Source organism: Mesoplodon bidens (genome assembly GCF_964165515.1).
Source record: "Mesoplodon bidens genome assembly, chromosome: 10".
In the NCBI taxonomy this organism is placed as follows: Eukaryota; Metazoa; Chordata; class Mammalia; order Artiodactyla; family Ziphiidae; genus Mesoplodon; species Mesoplodon bidens.
The window spans coordinates 69,484,219-69,506,556 of NC_138172.1; the positions used below are offsets into that span (position 1 = coordinate 69,484,219).

Consider the following 22,338-nt stretch of genomic DNA (forward strand, 5'->3'; position numbering starts at 1 on the left):
TCATATGGCATTTGTCTTTCTCTTTCTGACTTACTTCACTTAATATGATAATCTCTAGGTCCATCCGTGTTGCTGCAAATGGCATTATTTCATTCTTTTTAATGGCTGAGTAATATTCCATTATATATATATATGTGTATATATATATATATATATACCACATTTTCTTTATCCATTCTTTCAACGGATTCTATTTCTTCTTAATTCAGTCTTAAGAGATTGTATATTTCTAGGAATTTATCCATTTTTCCTAGGTTGTCAATATAATTGTAGTAATTTTAAAATTTCCTTTGTATTTCTGTGGTATCGATTGTGACTTCTCTTTCATTCTGATTTTATTTATCTCGGCCCTCTCTCTCTTTTTCTTGATGAATTTGGCTAAAAGTTTATCAATTTTGTTTATCTTTTCAAAGAACCAGCTTTTAGTTTCATTGATCTTTTCTATTATTTTCTTCAGCCTCTATTTCATTTCTTTCTGCTCTGATCTTTATTTCTTTCCTTCTACTAACTTTGGGTTTTGTTTCTTTTTCTTTCTCTAGTTCATAAAGGAGGTGTACAGTTAGATTATTTGATATTTTTCTTATTTCCTGAGGTAGGCTTGTATTGCTATAAATTTCCCCCTTAGAACTGTCCCATAGGTTTTTGGATCATTGTGTTTCCATTTTCATTTGACTTTAGGTATTTTTTTATTTCCTCTTTGATTTCTTCAGTGACCCATTAGTTGTTTAGTAGCATACTGTTTAGCCTCCACGTGTTTGTTTTTTGCAGTTTTTTTCTTGTACTTGATTTCCAGTTTCATACCTTGTGGTTGGAAACAATGCTTGGTATGATTTCAGTCTTTATAAATTTATGGAGACTTGGTTTGTGGCCTAGCATGTAATCCATCCTGAGAATGTTTCACGTGTACTTGAAAATAATGTGTATTCTACTGCTTTTGGATGGAATATTCTATGTATATATCTATTGAGTCAATCTGGTCTAATGTGTTATATAAGGCCAGTGTTTCCTTATTGATTTTCTTTCTGGATGATCTGTCCATTGATGTAAGTGGGGTACTAAAGTCCCCTACTGTTATTGTGTTACTGTCAATATCTCCCTTTATGTTTGTTAATATTTGCTGTATGTATTTAGGTGCTCCTATGTTGTATGCCTATATATTTATAATTGTTATATCTTCTTGTTGGATTGATCCCTTTATCATAGTATAATGTTCTTCTCTGTCTCTTGTTACAGTTTTGTTTTAGAGTCTATTTTGTCTGATACGGGTATAGCTACCCCAGCTTTCTTTTAGTTTCCATTTGCATGGAGTATCTTTTCCATCCCCTCACGTTCAGTCTCTGTGTGTCTTTAGATCTGAAGTGAGTCTTACAGGAAGCATATATGTGGGTCTTGTTTTTTAATCCATTCAGCCACTGCATGTCTTTTGATTGGTGCATTTAGTTCATTTGCATTTAAAGTAATTATTGATAGGTATGTACTTATTGCCATTTTGTTCACTGTTTTCTGGTTGTTTTTGCATTCTTTTTGGTTCCTTTCTTTTTCTTTTGCTCTCTTACCTTGTGATTTGATGAATGTCTTTAGTGTTATGTTTGGATTCCTTTCTCATTTGTGTGTGTATTTATAAAAGGTTTTGGTTTGTGGTTACTGTCAGGTTAATACATAACAATCTGTATATATATACGTGATTATTAAGTTGATGATCTCTTAAGTTTGAATCATTCTAAACACCTTGCATTTGTACTTCCCTCTTCCCCCTCCCACGTTTAACATTTTTGACATCATATTTTATGTACTTCTGTTTGTGTGTCCCTTAACTACTTATTTTGGATATAAATTATTTTACTATTTTTGTCTTTAACCCTTCCTAATAGCTTTATAAGTGGCTGATTTGCTAACTTTACTGTATATCTGCCTTTATCAATGGGATTTTTCCTTTTTTAATTTTTGTATTTATGGTTGTGGCCTTTTCTGCTTTGAGAAGTCCCTTTAAACATTTATTGTAAAGCTGGTTTAGTGTTGTTGAACTCTCTCAGCTTTTGCTTGTTTATGAAAATCTTTATCTCTCCTTCAAGTCTGAATGATGTTCTTGGAAGGTAGAGTATTCTTGGTTGTAGATTTTTTTTCCCTTTCATCACTTTGAATATATTATGCCACTCCCTTCTGGTCTGCAAATTTTGTTGAAAAGTCAGCTGACAGTCTTATGGGAGTTCCCATGTATGTAACTAGTTGCCCTTCTCTTGCAGCTTTTAAGATTCTGTCTTTATCTTTTAATTTTTGCCATTTTAATTATAGTGTGTCTTGGTGTTGACCTCTTTGGGTTCATCTTGTTTGGGACTCTCTGTGTTGCCTGGACTTCTGTGTTTCCTGGATGTCTGTTTTCTTTCCTAGGTTAGGGAAGTTTTGAGATATTTTCTCCTCAAATAAGTTCTCTGCCCCCATTTCTCTCTTTTTTGCTTCTGTGAACTCCATAACGCAGATGTTAGTATGATTGATGTTGTCCCAAAGTTCTCTTAAACTGTCCTCATTTTTTTTTTTTTTTTTTTTTTTTTTTTTTGTGGTACGCGGGCCTCTCACTGCTGTGGCCTCTCCCATTGCAGAGCACAGGCTCCGGATGTGCAGGCCCAGCGGCCATGGCTTACGGGCCCAGCCACTCCATGGCATATGGGATCCTCCCAGACCGGGGCACAAATCCGCGTCCCCTGCATCCGCAGGCGGACTCCCAACCACTGCGCCACCAGGGAAGCCCTGTCCTCATTTTTTAAAATTCTTTTTTCTTTTTTCTTTTCAGCTTAGGTGATTTATACTATTCTGTCTTCCAGTTTACTTATCTGTTTCTCTGTATCATCAAATCCACTGCTGATTCCTTCTAGTGTGTTTTTATTTTTTAAACAGTTTATTTAAACCCATTAAGGAGGTCATTTTTAAAATTTATTTATTTATTTATTTATTTATTTATTTATTTATTTATTTATTTTTGGCTGTGTTGGGTCTTCGTTTCTGTGCGTGGGCTTTCTCTAGTTGCGGCGAGCGGGGGCCACTCTTCATCGCGGTGCATGGGCCTCTCAATGTCGCGGCCTCTCTTGTTGTGGAGCACAAGCTCCAGACGCGCAGGCTCAGTAGTTGTGGCTCACGGGCCTAGTTGCTCCGCGGCATGTGGAATCTTCCCAGACCAGGGCTCGAACCCGTGTACCCTGCATTGGCGGGCAGATTCTCAACCACTGCGCCACCAGGGAAGCGCTCTAGTGTGTTTTTTATTTAAGTTATTAGATTCTTCAGCTCTGTTTGATTCTTCTTTATATTTTTTAACTCTTTGTTAAACTTCTTACTGTGTTCATCCATTCACCGAGTTCATTAAGCTTCCTTATGATTATTACCTTGAACCCTTGATTGGGTAGATTGCTTATCTCCACCTCGCTTAATTCTTCTGGGGTTTTGTCTTATGTCTTCATTTGGTGTATATTCCTCACTTTGCCTGATTCTCTGTTTATTTCTATGTATTAAGTAGGTTGGTTACGTTTCCCAGCCTAGGAGAAGTGGACTTATATAGGAGATGTCGTATGGGGCCCAGCAACACACTCCTCTCTGGTTACCAGAGGTATGGGCTCTAGGGCTATGGGCTGCATGGGCCCTTCGGTTATGGCAGGGTTGACTATTGTGGGTGTGCTGTTAGGTGGGGCTGGCCCCTGACCCAGTTGGCCGCCAGGCCCTACCTTGTGTGGTAGTTACCAGCTCGCTAGTGGGCGGGGCTGGGTCCCATTGTGGCTGACTGCCTGTCCCAGGAGGGTCCTGGGGCTGGTGCTGACCCTCTGGTGGGTGGGGCCTGATCCTGGGGTGGTGGCTGTGGGGCCCTGGGGGACCAGGGGCTGGTGCTGGCTGCTTGTGGATGGGGCTGAGTCCTAGGGCAGCTGTCAGAAGGGGCCGGGGGGTGTGTCTCAGGACTGGTGCTAGCCCATTGGTGGGTGGGCAAGCCCCCAGCACTAATAGGTAGAGGGAGGACACCAAAATAGCACTTGCACACACCACTGTCCTCATGGTAGAATAAGCTCCCCCAAAATGGCTGTTGCTAGCATCTGTGTCCCCAGGAGGAGTCCCAGTGGCCTCCTGTCTCTCTGGGAGACTCTCCAAGATCACCAAGTGGGTCTCATGCAGCCTCCTTTACAATTACTGCCTGAGTGCTGGGACTTGGGAGTATGTGAGAATTTGCATGTGCCCTTTAAGAGTGGAGTCTCTGTCTCCTACAGCCCTCCAGCTCTCTTGTAAGTAAGCCCCGCTGGCCTTCAAAGCCAGACATTATGGGGCTCATCTTCCTGGTGCAAAGCCCCTGGGCTGGGGAATCCAATCCAGGGCTCAGATGCCTCAGTCCTTGGGGAGAACCTGGGCAGTTGTGATTATCCTTCCATTTGTGAGTTACCTACCCAAGGGTGTGGGTTTTGACTATACCACATCTCTACCCCTCCTACCCATCTCATTGTGGTTTCTTCTTTATATCTAGCAAATCTCTTCTGGTAGTCTTCAGGTTGTTCTCATAGCCAGTTGCTCTCTAAATAATTGTAATTTTGGTGTCCCATGTGAAGAGGTGAGCTCAGGGTCTTCCTACTCTGCCATCGTGGCCACACCTCCCTTTGTCCATTTTTTTTTCTTTTTTTAATAAATTTATTGTATTTATTTATTTTTGGCTGTGTTGGGTCTTTGTTGCTGTGTGTGGGCTTTCTCTAGCTGCAGTGAGCGGGGGCTACTCTTTGTTGTGGTGCATGGGCTTCTCATTGTAGTGGCTTCTCTTGTTGTGGAGCACAGGCTCTAGGTGTGTGGGCTTCAGTAGTTATGGCACGTGGTCTCAGTAGTTGTGGTACACAGGCTTAGTTGCTCTGCAGCATGTGGGATCTTCCCAGGCCAGGGATCGAACCCGTGTCCCCTGCATTGGCAGGCGGATTCTTTTTTTTTTTTTTTTTGTGGTACACGGGCCTCTCACTGTTGTGGCCTCTCCCGTTGTGGAGCACAGGCTCCGGACGCGCAGGCTCAGTGGCCATGGCTCACGGGCCCAGCCGCTCCGCGGCATGTGGGATCTTCCAGGACTGGGGCACGAACCCATGTCCCCTGCATTGGCAGGCGGACTCTCAACCACTGCGCCACCAGGGAAGCCCTGGCAGGCGGATTCTTAACCACTGCGCCACCAGGGAAGCCCTGCCCATTTTTAAATTGGTTTGTTTGATTTTTGTTGCTGAGTTATAGGAGTTCTTTATACATTCTGGGTATTAATCCATTAATCAGATATATGATTTGAAAATATTTTTTTGCATTCTGTGGGTTGATTTTTTACTATATTGATTGTGTCCTTTGATGCACAGAAGTTTTAAATTTTGATGAAGTCCATTTTATCTGTTTTTTTCTTTTATTGCCTATGCTTCAAGTCCATTCCTAAATCCAGTGTCATGAAGCTTTTCCCTGTGTTTTCTTCTGAGAGTTTCATAGTTTTAGCTCTTATGTTTAGGCCTTTGATCCATTTTGAATTGATTTTTATAGATGGTGTAAAGTAAGAGTCTAACTTTATTCTTTTGCATGTGGATATCCAGTTTTCCCAGCACCATTTGTTGAAAAGACTATCCATTCCCCATGGAATGCCTTGGCACTCTTGTTGAAAATCATTTGATCATATATATGAGGGTTTATTTCTGAGCTCTCTATTCTGTTCCATTGGTCTTGATACCAGTACCACACTGTTTTACTGCAGTGTTGTAGTAAGTTTTTTTGAATTCAGGATATATGAGGTCCCCAGCTTTGTTCTTCATTTGCAGTATTGTTTTGGCTATTTGGGGTCCTCTGAGTTTCCATATGATTTCTAGGATGGATTTTTCTATTCCTGCAGAAACTGCCATTGGGATTTTGGTAGGGATTGTACTGAATCTGTAGATTGCTTCGGGTAGTATTGTCATGTTAACAATAGTCTTCCAATCCATGGACACAGCATGCCCTTCCATTTATTTATTTATGTCTCTTTTCATTTCGTTCAGCAGCGTTATGTAGCTTTCAGTGTACGTATTTCACTCCTTGATTTAATTTATTCCTCAGTATTTTATTGTTTTTGATGCTATTGTAGATAGAGTTGTTAATTTCATTTTCAGATTGTTCATTGTTAGTGTATAGAGATGTGACTGATTTTTGTCTGTTGATTTTGTATCCTGCAAGTTGGCTGAAATTTGATTATTATAACAGTTTATTGTGGAATCTTCAGGTTTTTTTGCATAAAAGGTCTGTCATCTGCGAACTGAGATAATTTTACTTCTTCCTTTTCAATTGAATTGCCTAGAAGTTTTTTTTTTTTTTTTTGCCGTACGCGGGCCTCTCACTGTTGTGGCCTCTCCCGTTGCGGAGCACAGGCTCCGGACGCGCAGGCTCGGTGGCCATGGCTCACGGGCCCAGCTGCTCCGTGGCATGCGGGATCTTCCCAGACCGGGGCACGAACCCGTGTCCCCTGCATCGGCAGGCGCACTCTCAACCACTGCGCCACCAGGGAAGCCCTGCCTAGAAGTTTTAAATTTTGCTGCTGAAATACAGTTTATCAGTTTTTTCTTTTTGTTGGTGATTTTTGTTTTCTCTAAAAATTTTTCACTTATACTGAAGTCATGAAAGTATTCTCCTGCTTTCATCTAGAAGTTTTATAGTTTTAGCTTATATGTTTAGGTCCATAATCCATCTGAAATTAATTTTTGTATATGGTATGATGTAGTGGTCGAAGTTCTTTTTTTCCATATAGATATCCAGTTCTAGCACCATTTGTTGAAAATACTATTCCTTTTCCCATTTAATTGCTTTGGCACCCTTGTTGAAAATTATTTGACTGTATATGTGTGATTTTATCCAGGGCACTCTGGTTTTTTTTTTTGTTTGTTTATTTGTTTGTTTGTTTTTGCGGTACGCGGGCGTCTCACTGTTGTGGCCTCTCCCGTTGCGGAGCACAGGCTCCGGACGCGCAGGCTCAGCGGCCATGGCTCACGGGCCCAGTCGCTCCGCGGCATGTGGGATATTCCCGGACTGGGGCATGAACCCGTGTCCCCTGCATCGGCAGGCGGACTCTCAACCACTGCGCCACCAGGGAAGCCCCAGGGCACTCTTGTTTCCATTAATCTGTTTGTCTGTCCTTTGTTACGTTTCTTGATGACTATACCTTGAAAAAAGTCATCTTGAGATCAGATAGTATATGTTCTCAATCTTTGTTCTTCTTTTTCAAGATTGTATTAGCTAGTCAAGGTGTTCCTTTTGTTTTGTTTTGCATTTCCATATAAATTTTAGAATCATCTTTTCAATTTCTACAGTAGGCCTGCTGGATTTTTGATGGAGATTACATTAAATTTATAGGTCAATTTGGGGGAGAATTGACAGCTTAACAATATTGAATCTCCCCATACATGAACCAAAAAGTAACCATTTATTTAGGTTCTTTAATGTTTCTCAGCAATTTTATAGTTTTCAGTATAGAGGTGTTATACATCTTTTGTTAAATTTATTTCTAAGAATTTTATGGGTTTGGATGCTATTGTAAATTGTGTTTTAAAAATTTCCTTTTCTAATTGTTCATTGCTAGTATATGGAAATACAATTGATTTTTGTTTATTGACTACATATTTTGTGTGAATGCTTAATTTACTTTTTAGTTCTAGTAGTTTGGTAGATTCATTAAGATTTTTTACATATATAACCATGTCTTCTGCAAATAAATAATTGTATGCTTTCCTTTCCAATTTATATGCCTTTTAATGTCCATTGACAGATGACTAGATAAATATATATATTCCTTTATATATATATATTTAAAGGAATTAAAAAGGGATTAATAAAGGGAAATTTATAGCATTTAAATAGATAGATATTTAAACAAGACAAAAACTTCAAAAGACTACAGATTTATAAATTAATACCCCTCATGAACATAGACATAAAAATCCTTAATAAAATGTTAGTAAATCAAATTTAGCAATATATATAAGTGATACTCGTGACCAACTGGAGTTTATCTAAAAATGCAAGATCTGTATACCTTTTGAAAATCATTCATTGTACTTCACTGTATTAAAGGAATAAAGAAGAAAAATAATATAATAATTTTTATGGATACAAAAAGACTGTTTGACAAAATTAAACATCCATTCATGATTAAAAACTCTTAGCAAACTAGGAATAGAAGAAAACAATCTGGTAAAGGACATCTACAAAAAACCTACCTACAGCTAACATCATACTTAGTGGTTAAATACTTTATACTTAAAATCAAGAATAAGGCAAAGATGTCTGTTTTCACCCTTCAATTCAATATTATACTGGAGGAACTAGTCGGTGCAATAAAGAAAAAAACAGAACTACCATAAGATCCAGCAATTCTACTTCTGAGTATTTATCCAAAAGAACTGAAATTAGGATCACAAAAAGATATGAGCCCCCCCTCCCCCCCACCAATGTTCACTGCAGCATTATTCACAATAACCAAGATTTGGAAGCAACCTAAATGTCCATTGACAGATGAATGGATAAAGAAAATGTGGTATATACATAAATGGGATATTTCCCTTAAGCCTAAAGAATTTATTTTAGAATTACTTTTTTAGTGCAAGTCTGTTGAAGAGTAATTCCTTCAGCTTTTGTCTTTTGAAAATACATTTATTTCTCTTTCGAAGGATATTTTCATTGAATTTAGAATTTGAGGCATTTTATATTTTGTCGGTTAATCTATGACAAAGCAAGAATATACAATGGAGAAAAGACAGTCTCATCAATAAATGGTGCTGGGAAAACTGGTCAGCTACATGTAAGAGAATGAAATTAGAACATTTTCTCACACCTTGTACAAAAATAAACTCAAAATGGATTAAAGACTCATGTAAGACCAGAAACCATAAAACTAGAAGAAAACAAGGGCAGAACACTCTTTGACATAAAGTATAGAAATTTGGGGGGGATCAGGTCCTAAGGCAAAGGAAACAAAATAAAGAAATTCCACCTAATTAAACTTAAAAGCTTTTGCACAGCAAAGGAAACCAAAAAAATGAAAAGACAACCTACTGAATGGGAGAAAATATTTGCAAACAATATGACTGATAAAAGGTTAATATCCAAAATATGGAAACAGTTCATATAATTCAAATATCAATAAAAACAAACCATCCAATTAAAAAACTGGGCAGAAGACCTGAATAGACATTTTCCCAAGGAAGACATACAGATGGCCAACAGGCATATGAAAAGGTGCTCAGTATCACTAATAATCAGAGAAATGCAAATCAAATGAGATCACCTTGCACTTGTCAGAATGGCCATCATCAAACAACAAATGTTGGTGAGGATGTGGAGAAAAGGAAACCCTACTACACTGTTTGTGAGAATGTAAATTGGTGCAGCTACTGTGGAAAACAGTGTGGAGGTTCCTCAAAAAACTGATCCAACATGTGATCCAGCAATACCACTCCTGGATATTTATACAGAGAAAACAAACACTAATTTGAAAAGACTGCATCCCACTGTTCATAGCAGCATTATTTATAACAGCCAAGATATGGAAGCAACCTAAGTGTCCATCAACAGCTGAATGGATAAAGAATATGTGAGATATATATATAGATATAGATACAGATATATAGATATAGATATATAGATATATAGATACACACACACAATGGAATATTTATTACTCAGTCATAAAAAGAATGAAATTCTGCCATTTGCAATAATATGGATGGACCTAGAGTGATGGACCTTAGTGAAATCAGTCAGACAGAGAAAGACAAATACTGTATGTTATCACTTATATGTGGAATCTAAAAAATAAATGAATGAATAATAAAACAGAAACAGACTCACAGATTTAGAGAACAAACTAGTGGTTGCCAGTGGGGAGAGGGAGGAGGGGAGGGGCAAGATAGGGGTAGGGGATTAACAGGTACAAACTACTATGTGTAAAATATATAAGCTACAAGGATATATAGCCAATATTTTATAACTTTAAATAGAGTGTAATATATTAAAATTTTGAATCACTATGTTGTATACCTGCAACTAACATAATATTGTAAATCAACTATACATCAGTAAATTAAATAAGTAAAAAAACATTTATTGCTAATATCATATTTTTCATTTCTAGAGTTTTTATTTGCTTTTTAAAAATTCAGTTTTTATTATTTATTTATTTATTTTAATTAATTAATTAATTTGGTTTTGCCGGGTCTTAGTTGTGGCTCATGGCCTCCTTAGTTGCAGCATGTGGGCTCCTTTGGTTGCGGCAGGTGGGCTCCTTAGTTGCGGCACATGGGCTCCCTAGTTGGGGCATGCAGGCTCCTGAGTTGTGGCATGCAAACTCTTAGTTGCGCATGCATGTGGGATCTAGTTCCTTGGCTAGGGATCGAACCCAGGCCCCCTGCATTGGGAGCATGGAGTCTTAACCACTGCCATTAGGGAGGTCCCCAAAATACAGTTTTTATATCTCTGCCAATATTCTCCATCTTTTATTCATGTTATACCTTTTCCACTAGATCCTTTAACATGTTTTTCACAATTATTTTAAAGGTCCTGTCTGATAATTCCAAAACTTGGATCACCTCTGGGTCTTGTTCTATTGGACTGTTTTCCATCTTGTCAGTGGGTCACATTTTCTTGCTTTATCACGTCTCACTTTTAAAATTAGAAGCCAGACGTGTCTAAAAGAGTCATGGAGCCTAAAGTAGAAAGGGCAGCTGTTAGTGCAGGTAAGTCAGTTTAGTGTGTAGTTGAACTGGGTCTGCACTCTGTTGTTGCTTTATTTAGAATCAGTTCAGAGAATTCCCTGGTGGTCCAGTGGTTAGGATTCCACGCTTCCACTGCAGGGGGCACAGTTTCGATCCCTGGTTGGGGAACTAAGATCCTGCAAAACTAAGATTCTTAAAAAAAAAAAAAAAAAAAAAGAATCAATTCACTACTGCTTTCAAATTTTTAAGGATGCTATCAGAACCTTCCTTTTAGCTGGACTTGGGATCTGAGTGTCTGGAAGGTTTGACTCAGTTCTTCTGCTTTACCCTAAGCCTTCATCAGGTACCTTAAGGGTATGGTCGAGGGGTTTCTCTTTTGACTCTCTAGCCCCTCCCTCAAACATAGATGGCCATTGCTCTGGCTAAACTTCTCTGTCCTGATGTCTATTGGCTGTCTTTTTTGGTAATCCTTCTGAGATAAAATCTTTTTTTTTTCTTCTAGCCATTGTAGTCTGCAGATCAAAGCTCTGGCCAAAATCCATGCCTTTGTTCAAGACACGTGAGTGTTGCCCCTTTCCAGAATTCACCTATCTCAAGGGAAGATCTTTAAGTTTTGTTCCTCCTCCTGAGCTCTCTATTTCATTTACACAAACATTTAAAAATACCTACTTTTTTAATCTCATACTTTGCTGTAGTCTGTGAAGGATGCCAAAGAAGCATATGGCATGAACCTTGCCCTCAAAGATTATGTTGTCTTTGGACAGACAAGAGTAACCCAGGAAAAGGATACAGGAAAGTTGTTAACAGTGCATCAGAGGATGTAGAGTGGCATAGCACGCGTAGAACATCTAATGTTCAGGGGACACAGAGTAAAGAGTGATCAAAAGAGGAGATGTAGGACTGGTCAAGGATAACCTCTGGTAGGGGGTGAGCATAAGTTAATTCAGCTTTCTGGGACGTGGTGACATCCACCGGGATGGACTCAATGTGGCCTTTGTCAGAGAAGCCAGCATCTGCCGATGGGTAATTGGAAGAAGGGTGTGTGGGGACCCTGACATCCAGGGTGGTCAGGAGGGTGGTCTCCTCCCTTCCCTTTGTGGTGGGACAAGGAGGTCATCTCATTTTGTGTACATCTGAGCTCCCGTCTCCAAGAGGCAGAGGCATGGGAGTCTTATAAGCACCCTGGGTAATGGCAACTTGGCCTCGTATGTGCATGTACACACGGACGTCCTCTCTCTGAGGTTCTGATGGGTGCGCAGGAGGCACACTCCTTGTATGTCTTTGAGGTATTAGTCATTTACCGGCTTCATTTTCCCAGGACACTGAGTGAGCCTCGGCAGGCAGAGATCCGGAAAGAGTGCCTCCGGCTTTGGGGGGTGAGTGTCTCCCCAGCCCATTTTTGCTCCAGGGCAGGGAAACTTTAAAGAAGAATGGGACTGACTCCCTACCCGGTCACCTTAGGGTTCCCCGCCCCCGCCCCAGTGAAGAGGTCTGCCTACCCTCACAGCACTCCAGAACTGGATGTCTCAGCATTGTTGGGAGTAACCTCCTTGGCCCTTTCACTGCTCGTTTAGCCCTGCAGGCTGGTTAGCATGGACAAGGGTGGTGGGTAAACAGGCCTCATTTTCCTGCTGGTAGCAACACTGACCACAGAGAGCCCCAGAGAAAGGTAAGTGGCCTTTGGGGTGTGCTACCACAGGGCCTGAAAGGGAGCAGTGACTGAATTAGCCAACTCCACTTCCCACCCCACCCCAGCTTCCTTTGTTGTATGCCATTTCCTCTTGCCCAGCCTGAGCCTATGCCCTTGCCTGCGTAGACTCACACATAGCCTTGGTCAAAAGTGTGTTTGAAAACCAAAGCTCTTTGCTGTCTTGTTTTAGATCCCAGACCAGGCTAGAGTTGCTCCTTCTTCCACAGACCCAAAATCTAAGTTCTTCGAGCTAATCCAGGTAAGCTTGGTATCTGGTGAAGATAAAAAGTTAGAGAGGCCTAATTAGATGTAGTATCACTGAGACCCCCAGATGCCTGGCCTCCAGAGGGCTTGTGCAGGTACCACATGGGTTCCCAGGGGCTGGGCTGAGGCCACCACAGATGGGAAATTTTGGTGTAGGGTGTTGAGTTCCCTGGGAGCCCATCAGGCTGCCTGAAGATTCTTGGCCCTAGATGTGTTCTGTTCAGCATTCCTGCTGCCCAAAGGGTGGTGCTGGCTCTCACTCCCTGGCATGTTTAGGGTCCTGTGAGTGTGCCTGCAGGGGAGACATGAAGTATGGGATGATCTTAGGCTGGGGAGCTGGTCAGAGGGCCAGGAGGGGCTGCCAGGAGAGCTCACAGTGGATCTGGCCTAAACTTAGGCTCCCTGTTCTGTTTCTGGTGAGTGGTCCTCAGAATTCTTCTGCCCTATGTTTTCCTACCACCTGACTTCCAGCTTTTCCCTGGGCTTTATTTAAATCTGGCCCAGATCATGGGCCATTGTGCTGGTTTTGTAGGGTTAGGGACTGGAGAATGAGGTTCAAGATGACCTCAAAAAAAAAAATAGCACGTGTAAATTTTTCTGAATGGGTAGAGAGATTACTTAACTGCTTTCAAACCAACTGCTTGCAAGTCTTTGCCTTCAGTTTTATTGAAGGGGAGGCTTTTATATTCTGGTGACATTTCCTTATAGCTCTGGTAAATCGATCCGTACTCTGGGGACTTGGTGTTCTTTCCTTTCCCAGGCTCTCCTAATAGGTCCTAAAGGAACACTCCAAGCAGACAGAATTAGATCCCAGTTAGTGCATGTGGAGGTAGAGCAGGGGGCATGTTTCAGACAGCAAGTGCTTCCTGTCCCTCCCCTCCCCCAGCCTGCCCTAACTCCCTGACCCACCCCCCACCCCCCAGGCACCCGTACTGAGCGCCTGTCCCTTCCCCCAACCCAGCCGTGTTTTCTCTGACCCGGGGCTGCAGGGCACCGAGATCGACATCTTCAGCTATAAGCCCACGCTGCTTACTTCCAAAACCCTGGAGAAGATCCGCCCAGTGCTCGACTACCGCTGCATGGTGTCTGGCAGTGAGCAGAAGTTTCTCATCGGCCTGGGGGTAAGTCTGCAGCTGACTTCCTACCCAGCTTGGATGGTGGAAGCTTGCTGTCTGTCTGTGGGAATCTGGACAGCTGCCTGCCACACTTGGTGAACGTTCTCTTGGCACCAAGGAGCTGGAGCTTTGACCCCAGGGAAGGTATTTCTTGAAACTTCACTTCCTTCCTTCCTCTGAGTTAGCCAAACATCATTCATTCATTCTTTCTATCTTTCATTTATCCATGTACTTGCTTATTTACCTCCATGTATTGCTAAAGGGAGGAACACTGCCTCCTTTCTTGTGATGTGGAGCTTCCTAGGCTAGCAGGATGGTCAGTAGGCTAAGCTGGCTTGAGCCCATGCAGCTATTTCTTTGCACCACCACCACCATCCCATGTCATCCCCTGTCTTTGGAGTCTAAAATGAGGTGAGGGAAAACCTTGGCAGTTCTATGTCTTAATTGGGTTAAGTCCTCATTGCTCTTTCCTTCCACTCTGGGCTGTCTTTACAGTTTTCTCTCTTCTTCCTCACTTACTTTCTCTGTATCCTCTCACACTTTATCTTTTTTTACTTTCTCTCTGCTCTGCTCTCCGGACCCTTCACCAAACCCACTTCAGACATACACCAAGCTGGACCTTTCTTGAGGGCCTCTGATCATGAACTCAGGCCTCTTGAGTGGTGCCCTGAGCCTGTTCCCTCCCAGTGGGACAGAGTCAGAGCTCTCCTCTTCCACTGAGGCAGTGGAGGACAACACTGTCATTATAGTGTACGAAGTGTAACTGACTAATCTCTCCGAGACCTTTTCTTCTGGCATTTCCCAGCCCCATCAGCTTGTAGCCACCAACTAAAAGCCCTTTTGAGAGCTGAGCTTCTCACTGCTCAATGTCTTTGTCTGCCTGACCTGGCCCTTTCTCTCTGCCCATAGAAGTCTCAGATCTACACATGGGATGGCCGCCAGTCAGACCGCTGGGTCAAGCTGGACCTGAAGACAGAGCTACCCCGGGACACTCTGCTCTCTGTGGAGATTGTCCATGAGCTGAAAGGGGAGGTTAGAGGTGGTTCTGCTCACGTGTATGGCTCTGCCATCTGGGGAACAGCTGGGCCTGTCCCTTCGCCCCCATGCCCCGAGTTAACTGGGTTATGTGTATGTGGTGCCTGACAGGGCCCAGGGCCTGGCGAGTGCTTTGTAATTGTTCCTCCTCCTTGAGTTGTTGCTCTAAGCCATGGCATATTCAGGTAGGAAGGACCACAGTCTCCTTATGTTTAGGAGATCTTGATCATCTCTGTGTGGCAAAGTCCCTGGTGAACCTGCTGCATATTTTTTAGCTGCTGATTGTTATTGACCAAGGATTCCTTGGGAAAGAAGCAACTTGTTATTTCCCATGAGCTTTGGGTATTACAGCCATACAGATAACTTTCAGAACAGTCAGTGGGAACAGTTGGCCAGAGTGGGAAGCCAGGTCCTGCTGGAGCACCATGGCGGCAGCCTCACTGGGTTTGAGATTCAAGGGGGCTCATCACCCATCACCTCAGGCCTCTGTCTGCTCAGAAGCATGGGCCAGCCTGGTGCTGAGAATCAACTGGGAGGGAGGTGAGAGAAATATCCTGTGTTTAGAGCCCTTCCCTTCCCCCGGCTATATGTAGAATGGAGGCCAGTGTGCCACAGTGGGCGGAGTGAGCCCCAGGCCAATTCCTGGCAGGGTGGGCAGTGTACTTATCCTTCTAGGGGAAGGCCCAGCGGAAGATTAGTGCCATCCACATCCTCGATGTCCTTGTGCTGAATGGCAGCGACGTGCGGGAGCAGCACTTTAACCAACGGTCTGACCTGGGCCCTGGGGGAGGGAAGGTGGGCCGGGGTGGGCCAGGGCAGCTCTGTGGCGGCAGCCTCTGTGGCTTGGGCCTCACCCAGGCTTTCTCTGCTTAAGCGCATCCTTAGAGTTTCCCTCTTCTACCCACTATCTGGTTCCAAGGGCAGGGTGAGAAATTGGTGTTGGCACTTCCGCTTACCAGGACTTGGGCCTTGATTTCATACATACTAGCACACTCCATTTTGCCTCAGCTGTTCAGATCAGAGGTGATGTTTGTTTTAAGGTTGAGCAAGAGGGTGACCTTATGGGGAAGAGGGAGGGTCTTCTCCTCTGAAGAATGTGTTCTGTTCTTGGTGGTCCCACTTAAGTCAGTTTATGTGGATCCCAAAACTCCCACAGAGGTACTTTTGTTCGTGGATAGATGCCTAATCAGTCGTTTAAAACGGGGGTACAAAAAGGAGAGACATCTTACACCGCCATGGTGCTGAAGTCACTCCTAAGTTGGTTCATCTGAGTGGGCACACTGTGGTATCTGTGGTTTGGGGTGAAGGAGCCAATGCACAGAATAAAGATGATGCTTGAAGTTCTGGTGGAGGTGACTGAACACAGCCGAAGTTACACTTCAGGAAAACCAACCAAGATGTATTGAAAGTAGAGGTCAGAGTCCAGAGCGGGGGAGAGGGCGTTCATGACGACATCACGAGAAGGGCAAGGGTGGGCTTCCTGGGAGACATGAGTGCTGCCTCTTGGAGCCGTTTTGCTGCAGATTCAGGAGTGTTCTCTCACTGGTGCCATGACAATGCCCTGGGGGTGTGGGTGCTGGTAAAGATACCCTTACTTGCCTCTGAGAGACTCTGTTTGGATTGTAGAATTCAGCTTGCTGAGAAATTTGTGAAAGCTGTTTCCAAGCCCAGTCGGCCTGACATGAATCCCATCAGGTGAGCAGATCATCTCTCCCCCCAGATCCTCCTCTCCCATTGCTTCTTTCTGGCTAGTGCCTGCCTCCCTGTCCTGTGAGGGGTGGGAGGGCTCAGTGGAGGAGACCAGGCCAGGCTGGCATTAGAGATCAGACTGCCATTGAGTGATTTGCTTGGGGGTGCTGGGTAGGTGACTCCTTTGCCCCAGAGTATCCCCCATCCTGCCTGTCACAGTGGGCCAACCTCCACAGGAGAGGTTCGTTCCTCAGGGTTAAGGCATCCTCATTTAAGACGCACGTGCTTCTGAGAGCACTAACACACCTTGTGAGCCACACATTCATGCTTGAGTATCATTAGCATATCAATCCCGGCCTTTTCATTTTTTTCAGGTAAGAAAAGGGTGCTGAGGGAATGGGAGTTTTTGAACATGAAAAAGAAAAGGTTGGTTTGAGGTAATGGGATCCTTGGTGCATGGAAAGAAGGCCATGGTTTGTTGCCACGTTAGGTAATGTAAAAGTTCTAGGCCTTGAGAGGGTAACAGTCAGGGAGCAGACAGATGGAACAGACTTTTCCAGTCTGGGCTGAGGTCTGAGGTTATTATCTTTGGGGCTTCATGTGACTGCAGACTGAGGTATCTATTTACATTTTATCAAAATCATTTTCATTATTCTTTTTAATACAGATTTACATAGGATTAAATCCAATAGTGGGAATGCACTTTTAGAAGTCTTCTGAAAGTCTAAAAGTAATTTCTTGTGCTTTAAAATGTCCTGTCTGCCGGGTCCTGAGAAGCAGCTTCCAGGGGTCCTGTCTCTGTTGCTTGTGACAGTTTGGTTGCTTGGCTTCTGGGCACCTTACTCAGTAGCAGTTCCAAAGGCGTGTTCAGGGGCCCCCAGAGGTGGAGGGCTGGGCATCAAACAGGAGCCCTGCATCCTGGGTAGGGGGGGTCTCCTCACCCCTAATGGTAATAGGCCTATTAGGACGATTTGGAAGCAACTCTGTTACAGGAAGGCCTAAAATCCATGTAGACAGACCTGGGCAAGAGCCTGGCCCTTGGTGTTCTGGCCTCTAGAGATGGGGACCATAACCCAGGGTGGGAATGCTGACAGGGACATCTTCATCTGCCAGACCTTCCTCTTTCCCTCACCTGACTTCCTGAACCATAGCTGTGCTCCCCAGGTGCCCTGGGGCAGGCTCCAGGGGATGCTTGGCAGCTCTGAAACCTAGGGCTTGTCTGTGGAGGACGGCAGTGACAGGCTAAGGGTCCTCATTCTTGGTGCGTTGGGTGGTGCAGGGCCTGAGGCAGAAGGTGAGGATAGGCACAGCCTCCTGCCTACCAGCTGCTGCCCAGACAAGTGTCCCACCAGGAATCCTTTGTCAGCTCTCTGTCCGTCTGTCCACAGGGTGAAGGAGGTATACAGGCTGGAGGAGATGGAGAAGATTTTTGTCAGGTGAGTGACTCAGCCAGGGTAGCTCAGGATTTGAGAGGAGTTGGGGTGGGGGGCATGGCAGTGTCCAGGATTCGTTCTCTTTTTCTGTAGAGGTGGGTTAGGGGTACAGCGGTGAGTTGCCCTGGTGGCTGCCTCTACCCCCCACCACACACCTCCTTTGCCTGCGTGGCTCAGCTGCAGCCAAGGGCCCCCCAGCTGAGAGCTGATTCAGCACTGTCAGGAGGGGAGCAGGGCGGGTGTGAGTCAGGCAGAAATACGGGCTCGCTGATGCTGTAACAGTTACGAGGGGTGTGTGCATCAGGCAGAAATAGCAGCGGGCTTGTTGATGCTGTAACAGTTGCGATTGTCCCTGCTAGGGGCAGAGCAGCAAGCTGCTTGAAACACTATAAATCCCAGTTCCTGGTGCTGACAGAGATTGAGCCGGGAGGGCTAGAGGGGGCATAACTGCTTCCTCATAATCTTAGCGGTATGCAGGGTGCTCAGATCTGAGGGTCTCATCCTGGGTGTGCCCCTGTGGCCACTGGAGCTGGGCTGGGTCTCAGTGCTCCCGAATTAACTCTTTAGTAGCCACACTGATGCCATGGGTGGTGAACTGAAGACCCAGTGGCACTAGTAGTCTCACATCTTATCCTTACCGGTGTCACCCTGACACCCCGCAAACAGCAGCAACATAGCAGGGGCATGTGTCACTTCCCTGCCTCCATTGCTTAGTTGGGAGTTCAGAGCCTGAGTTCTAAACCCACCACACTCACTCACTTGCTGTGTGGCCTGGAGCAACTCAAGTCTCTGCCTCAGTTTCTCATGTTGAACTGAGGTAAAGTACTGTGGTTGGTTGGCTGATTTTGACATTAGCGAGAGACTAACGTTAGGGCTTTCTCTCTCTCTCTCTCTCACACACACTCACGCTTCCTGTTTGCATGCCTACTCTGGAAAATCAAGGTTAGAAATGAAGATCATCAAGGGCTCCAGTGGCACACCAAAGCTCAGCTATACAGGGCGGGACGACCGGCACTTTGTGCCCACTGGCCTCTACATCGTCAGGACAGTGAATGGTGGGTGATGAGCCACTGTTTCCTAACCCCACTCCCTCAGCCAGGGCACCTGGCCCAGACCCTACTTGAGCCGGAGCTAAGGGCTCCCTACTGAGGTGGGCATTTCTTTGAGGTGTATGTTGAGGGGGACTGTGTTCCCTGAGCCTCTTCTGTTCTTCGGTGGATCCTGGGGGTTGGGCTGGGGCTGCAGAGAGGGGAGCCCAACTTGTATATGCACACGTGGTGTCCTCATGGCAGGAGAAGGGCCTTTGCGGTGGGCAACAGCAGATCCAGAAAGTCAAGCTGGGCCATTCGTATCACCTGTAGAATCCTTTTTCCTTAGTGCCCTCTGGCTAACCGACTCCTACTCCCACTGCCAGGGCCCGAGAGATGTTGCCCTGGTAGCAGGTTGGCGGGACTGGGGAGAGTTGTTGAGAATTATCTTAGTCATCTTCCTGGAGCCCCTCTGGGCGGGTGATGAAGGCTGTGTCCTCACAGGCTGTTCTCTGCTGCTGTTTGGAGGGGAGGGGAGTGGAGGAATGGGCGTGAAGGCAGGCATGCCCTTCATTGGCCTGACCTGTCCCCCATGGGCATTTTGTGTCCTTTCTGGGCTTCTTCCCCCTTTCCTCCTGTCAGAGCCATGGACTATGGGATTCAGCAAAAGCTTCAAGAGGAAGTTCTTCTACAACAAGAAAACCAAGAACTCTACCTTTGACCTCCCTTCAGACGCCATTGCTCCATTTCAGTAAGTAGCCTTCTTCCAGGCCTGCCCCCTGCAGCCCCAAGTACTCCTGCTAGAATGCCAGCCTGACCTCTCGGGGCACACCCGGGTCCTGAGACTGACTGCTGCCCATGCAGGGGCTTCCCACGAGGGTATGGCTGTGATGGTTGGGGGTCCTGGGTGTGAAGGGCCCGACCCTGGCCGGGGCGTGGGCTAATGCTGAGGTCCACAGTCTTGCCTTCGGACCCAGTGTGTTGCCGGATTGTTGGTCATAGGTTTCGACAGCAGCCAGTAGCCCTGATGTGCCTGTAATTAGCCACTGACACCAGTGTGTCACCACACTAATACTGTTCTATTAGAGCAGCAGAGACAGATAAACCAGGAATATCAGTAATTAAAGGATCCAGTAGGATGCAATTAGCAGCAGTAGAAGCTGTGTGTTGAGAAAAGCTGGTTCTAGGAGGCAGGGAGCAGGGCCTACTAGGTACGTTTGGCTGCCAGAGGGAAGACTCTCAATTGGAGTCATTAGTGAGACCTGCCCTCCCCCCCCACCCCCAGTGCGCACACACACACACACACACACACACACACTCTTAAGAACACCCATCCCCGAAGTCACGGGTGCCAGGGTGGGTGGTGAGCTCTTGGTCCTGCTCCACGTGGGTACAGCCCTCTGACCTCCCTTCTCCTCCCCAGCATCTGCTACTACGGCCGGCTCTTCTGGGAGTGGGGGGATGGCATCCGTGTGCATGACTCCCAGAAGCCCCAGGACCCAGACAAGCTGTCCAAGGAGGACGTCCTCTCCTTCATCCAGACGCACAGCGCCTGAGGATGCCCACCCCTGCCGAATGCCCTGTCGTTCCCTGAGCCTGGCCGTGAGGTTGGTGGTGTCCTCTGAAGAGCTCAATTGGGGCCTTCTGGGACACTTTTTGGAATTCCCTCCCCGGAGCCCTGCCTGGGAACTGTCTCCCCTGCCAGCACTCAGCCTGAAGGATGCAGCTCCTACAGCACGTTTGAAGTCAGGGCCCAGGGCACATGGGGCCAGTGGAGGATGTGTCTGTCGGAGGGCAGCAGGGCTTCGGCTCTGCCATTCCTTCCTGTATCCTGTGGACTCACTTGTCTGAGTTCCACGCAGTGCCCTGAGGGCGGCCATGCCCCTGCGTTGCCCAACTTTTTATTGGGCCAACCCTGAGAGGCAGGAGGCCCACTGTTGAGAGCTGGCCAGGAGCAGCTGCTATATAAATCAAGGTTTTGTTTCTTTGAACTTGCTCTGTTTTGATGCCAAGTTGGAGATTTTCTTGTCTCCTCCCCCTACCCTCTCCTGGTCTTCCCTGGAGTTCTTCCCAGCCCAAACCTCTGACCGTCCCGCAGGCCGGGAAGGGAGGCATGTGGACCCCGCATCTCTGACACCACGTCAGGATGCAGGTAGCATTGTCTGGTGGTAGGTGTGACTGCTTCCTGGGGTTGTAGAGCCTTCCTGGGCCTCACCCCTTTTGATCCAAACCTCAGGCAGCTCTAGAAGGGGAGGAAGCAGCCTTGAAGACCTGCCGTTTTCTATGCGCCAAACAGTAGTGGCCCCACTGTAACAGAGGTCCTGTTGGGTTGGGTCGAACCCAGTCCTCTGGCAATCATGGCACTCCCGTTTGTCCCAGCCACCTTGCTACCCTCCCCCCTCCATTTTTTCATCCCCAGCAGGAGGCACAGTTGCTTTTTTGTCCTTTTGTGGTCACTCCATTTCCTCTATCTTGGCGGGTGGAGGGGGAAGCTGGGCAGTAGCTTTGGGTGGGGGAGGGAACCTGTGGTTGTTTTTAATGGGAAATACCTCTCAGAGATGCTCCTGTGGGCTCCCTAGGGTCTCATCCCAGTGCTAGACTGGTTTCCATGGAGATAGATAGAGGGCACTGAGGCTCCCCATGAGGTTGGAATTGACTCCACCTCAGGGGTCTCAGGCCAGCATCCCCCAGGCTGTCAGCAGCACCGCTGAGATGCTGTATTTCCACCCAATTCTGGGTATCAGTGTGTCTTGCAGGATCTTGGATCATTAAAGATAAACATATTTTTAATGCCTGTGTGGCTCCGTGCTGGGGCTTGTCCTTTGGTGCTTTGTGGTCTGGGACTTGCGTGAATGAAATAGCTTGGGCTGGAGGTGAAGGGGAGGAAGCTGTACTCGAGGGGAGAAAAGAGGGTGGGTTTAATCAGAGCCTTGTCCAAGCTCAGGGCTGCTGTTTGTTTGCTGCCAAAGAGGGGCCCAAGGAAGAGTCAAAAAGGGGCCCAAGGAAGAGTCAAAATTATGTGGCTCCTGTGAGAAGCAGGGATTAGAGAATGAATGAACCTACAGCCCAGCAGGGCAGTGTGACAATCCAGGATCAGTATGTGTGACTAAAATAACAGAGGCGTCAGACCAATTAGTGCCACTAGATGGGGAAGAAAGGGAGGGAGAGATGGTTTCGCTGACCCCGCCAACCTCCCCTGTTCTGCGTCTGCACTGGAGGCCGTGCGTGTGCTGATGGCACCTCTCCCTCTCTGCTCTAGGATAGCGTTTCTCCACCAGTCCCATCACCGGTGCAGGTTCTCCCTTAGAGCCCACTGCCTATGTGCTTAGCTCCTTCACCTGGGCCCCCAGATTCCTTCCTTAATGTTTCACAGCC

At 45.7% G+C, this 22,338-nt stretch overlaps 1 protein-coding gene across 1 annotated transcript in view; it reads left to right on the plus strand.

The window, feature by feature from the left end:
* Nucleotides 1-21,753, plus strand: part of CMTR1 (cap methyltransferase 1) — a 66,003-nt gene extending 44,250 nt beyond the window's left edge. The window contains exons 14-24 of the mRNA XM_081247738.1: nt 11,212-11,268; nt 12,028-12,085; nt 12,590-12,658; nt 13,653-13,784; nt 14,688-14,810; nt 15,489-15,580; nt 16,440-16,508; nt 17,891-17,938; nt 18,878-18,990; nt 19,606-19,714; nt 20,387-21,753. Of these exons, the coding sequence (XP_081103864.1) occupies nt 11,212-11,268; nt 12,028-12,085; nt 12,590-12,658; nt 13,653-13,784; nt 14,688-14,810; nt 15,489-15,580; nt 16,440-16,508; nt 17,891-17,938; nt 18,878-18,990; nt 19,606-19,714; nt 20,387-20,519 (1,003 nt within the window). The 3' untranslated portion in view covers nt 20,520-21,753. The remainder of the gene's footprint in view (nt 1-11,211; nt 11,269-12,027; nt 12,086-12,589; nt 12,659-13,652; nt 13,785-14,687; nt 14,811-15,488; nt 15,581-16,439; nt 16,509-17,890; nt 17,939-18,877; nt 18,991-19,605; nt 19,715-20,386) is intronic.
* The last annotated feature ends 585 nt before the right edge of the window (nt 21,754-22,338 follow it).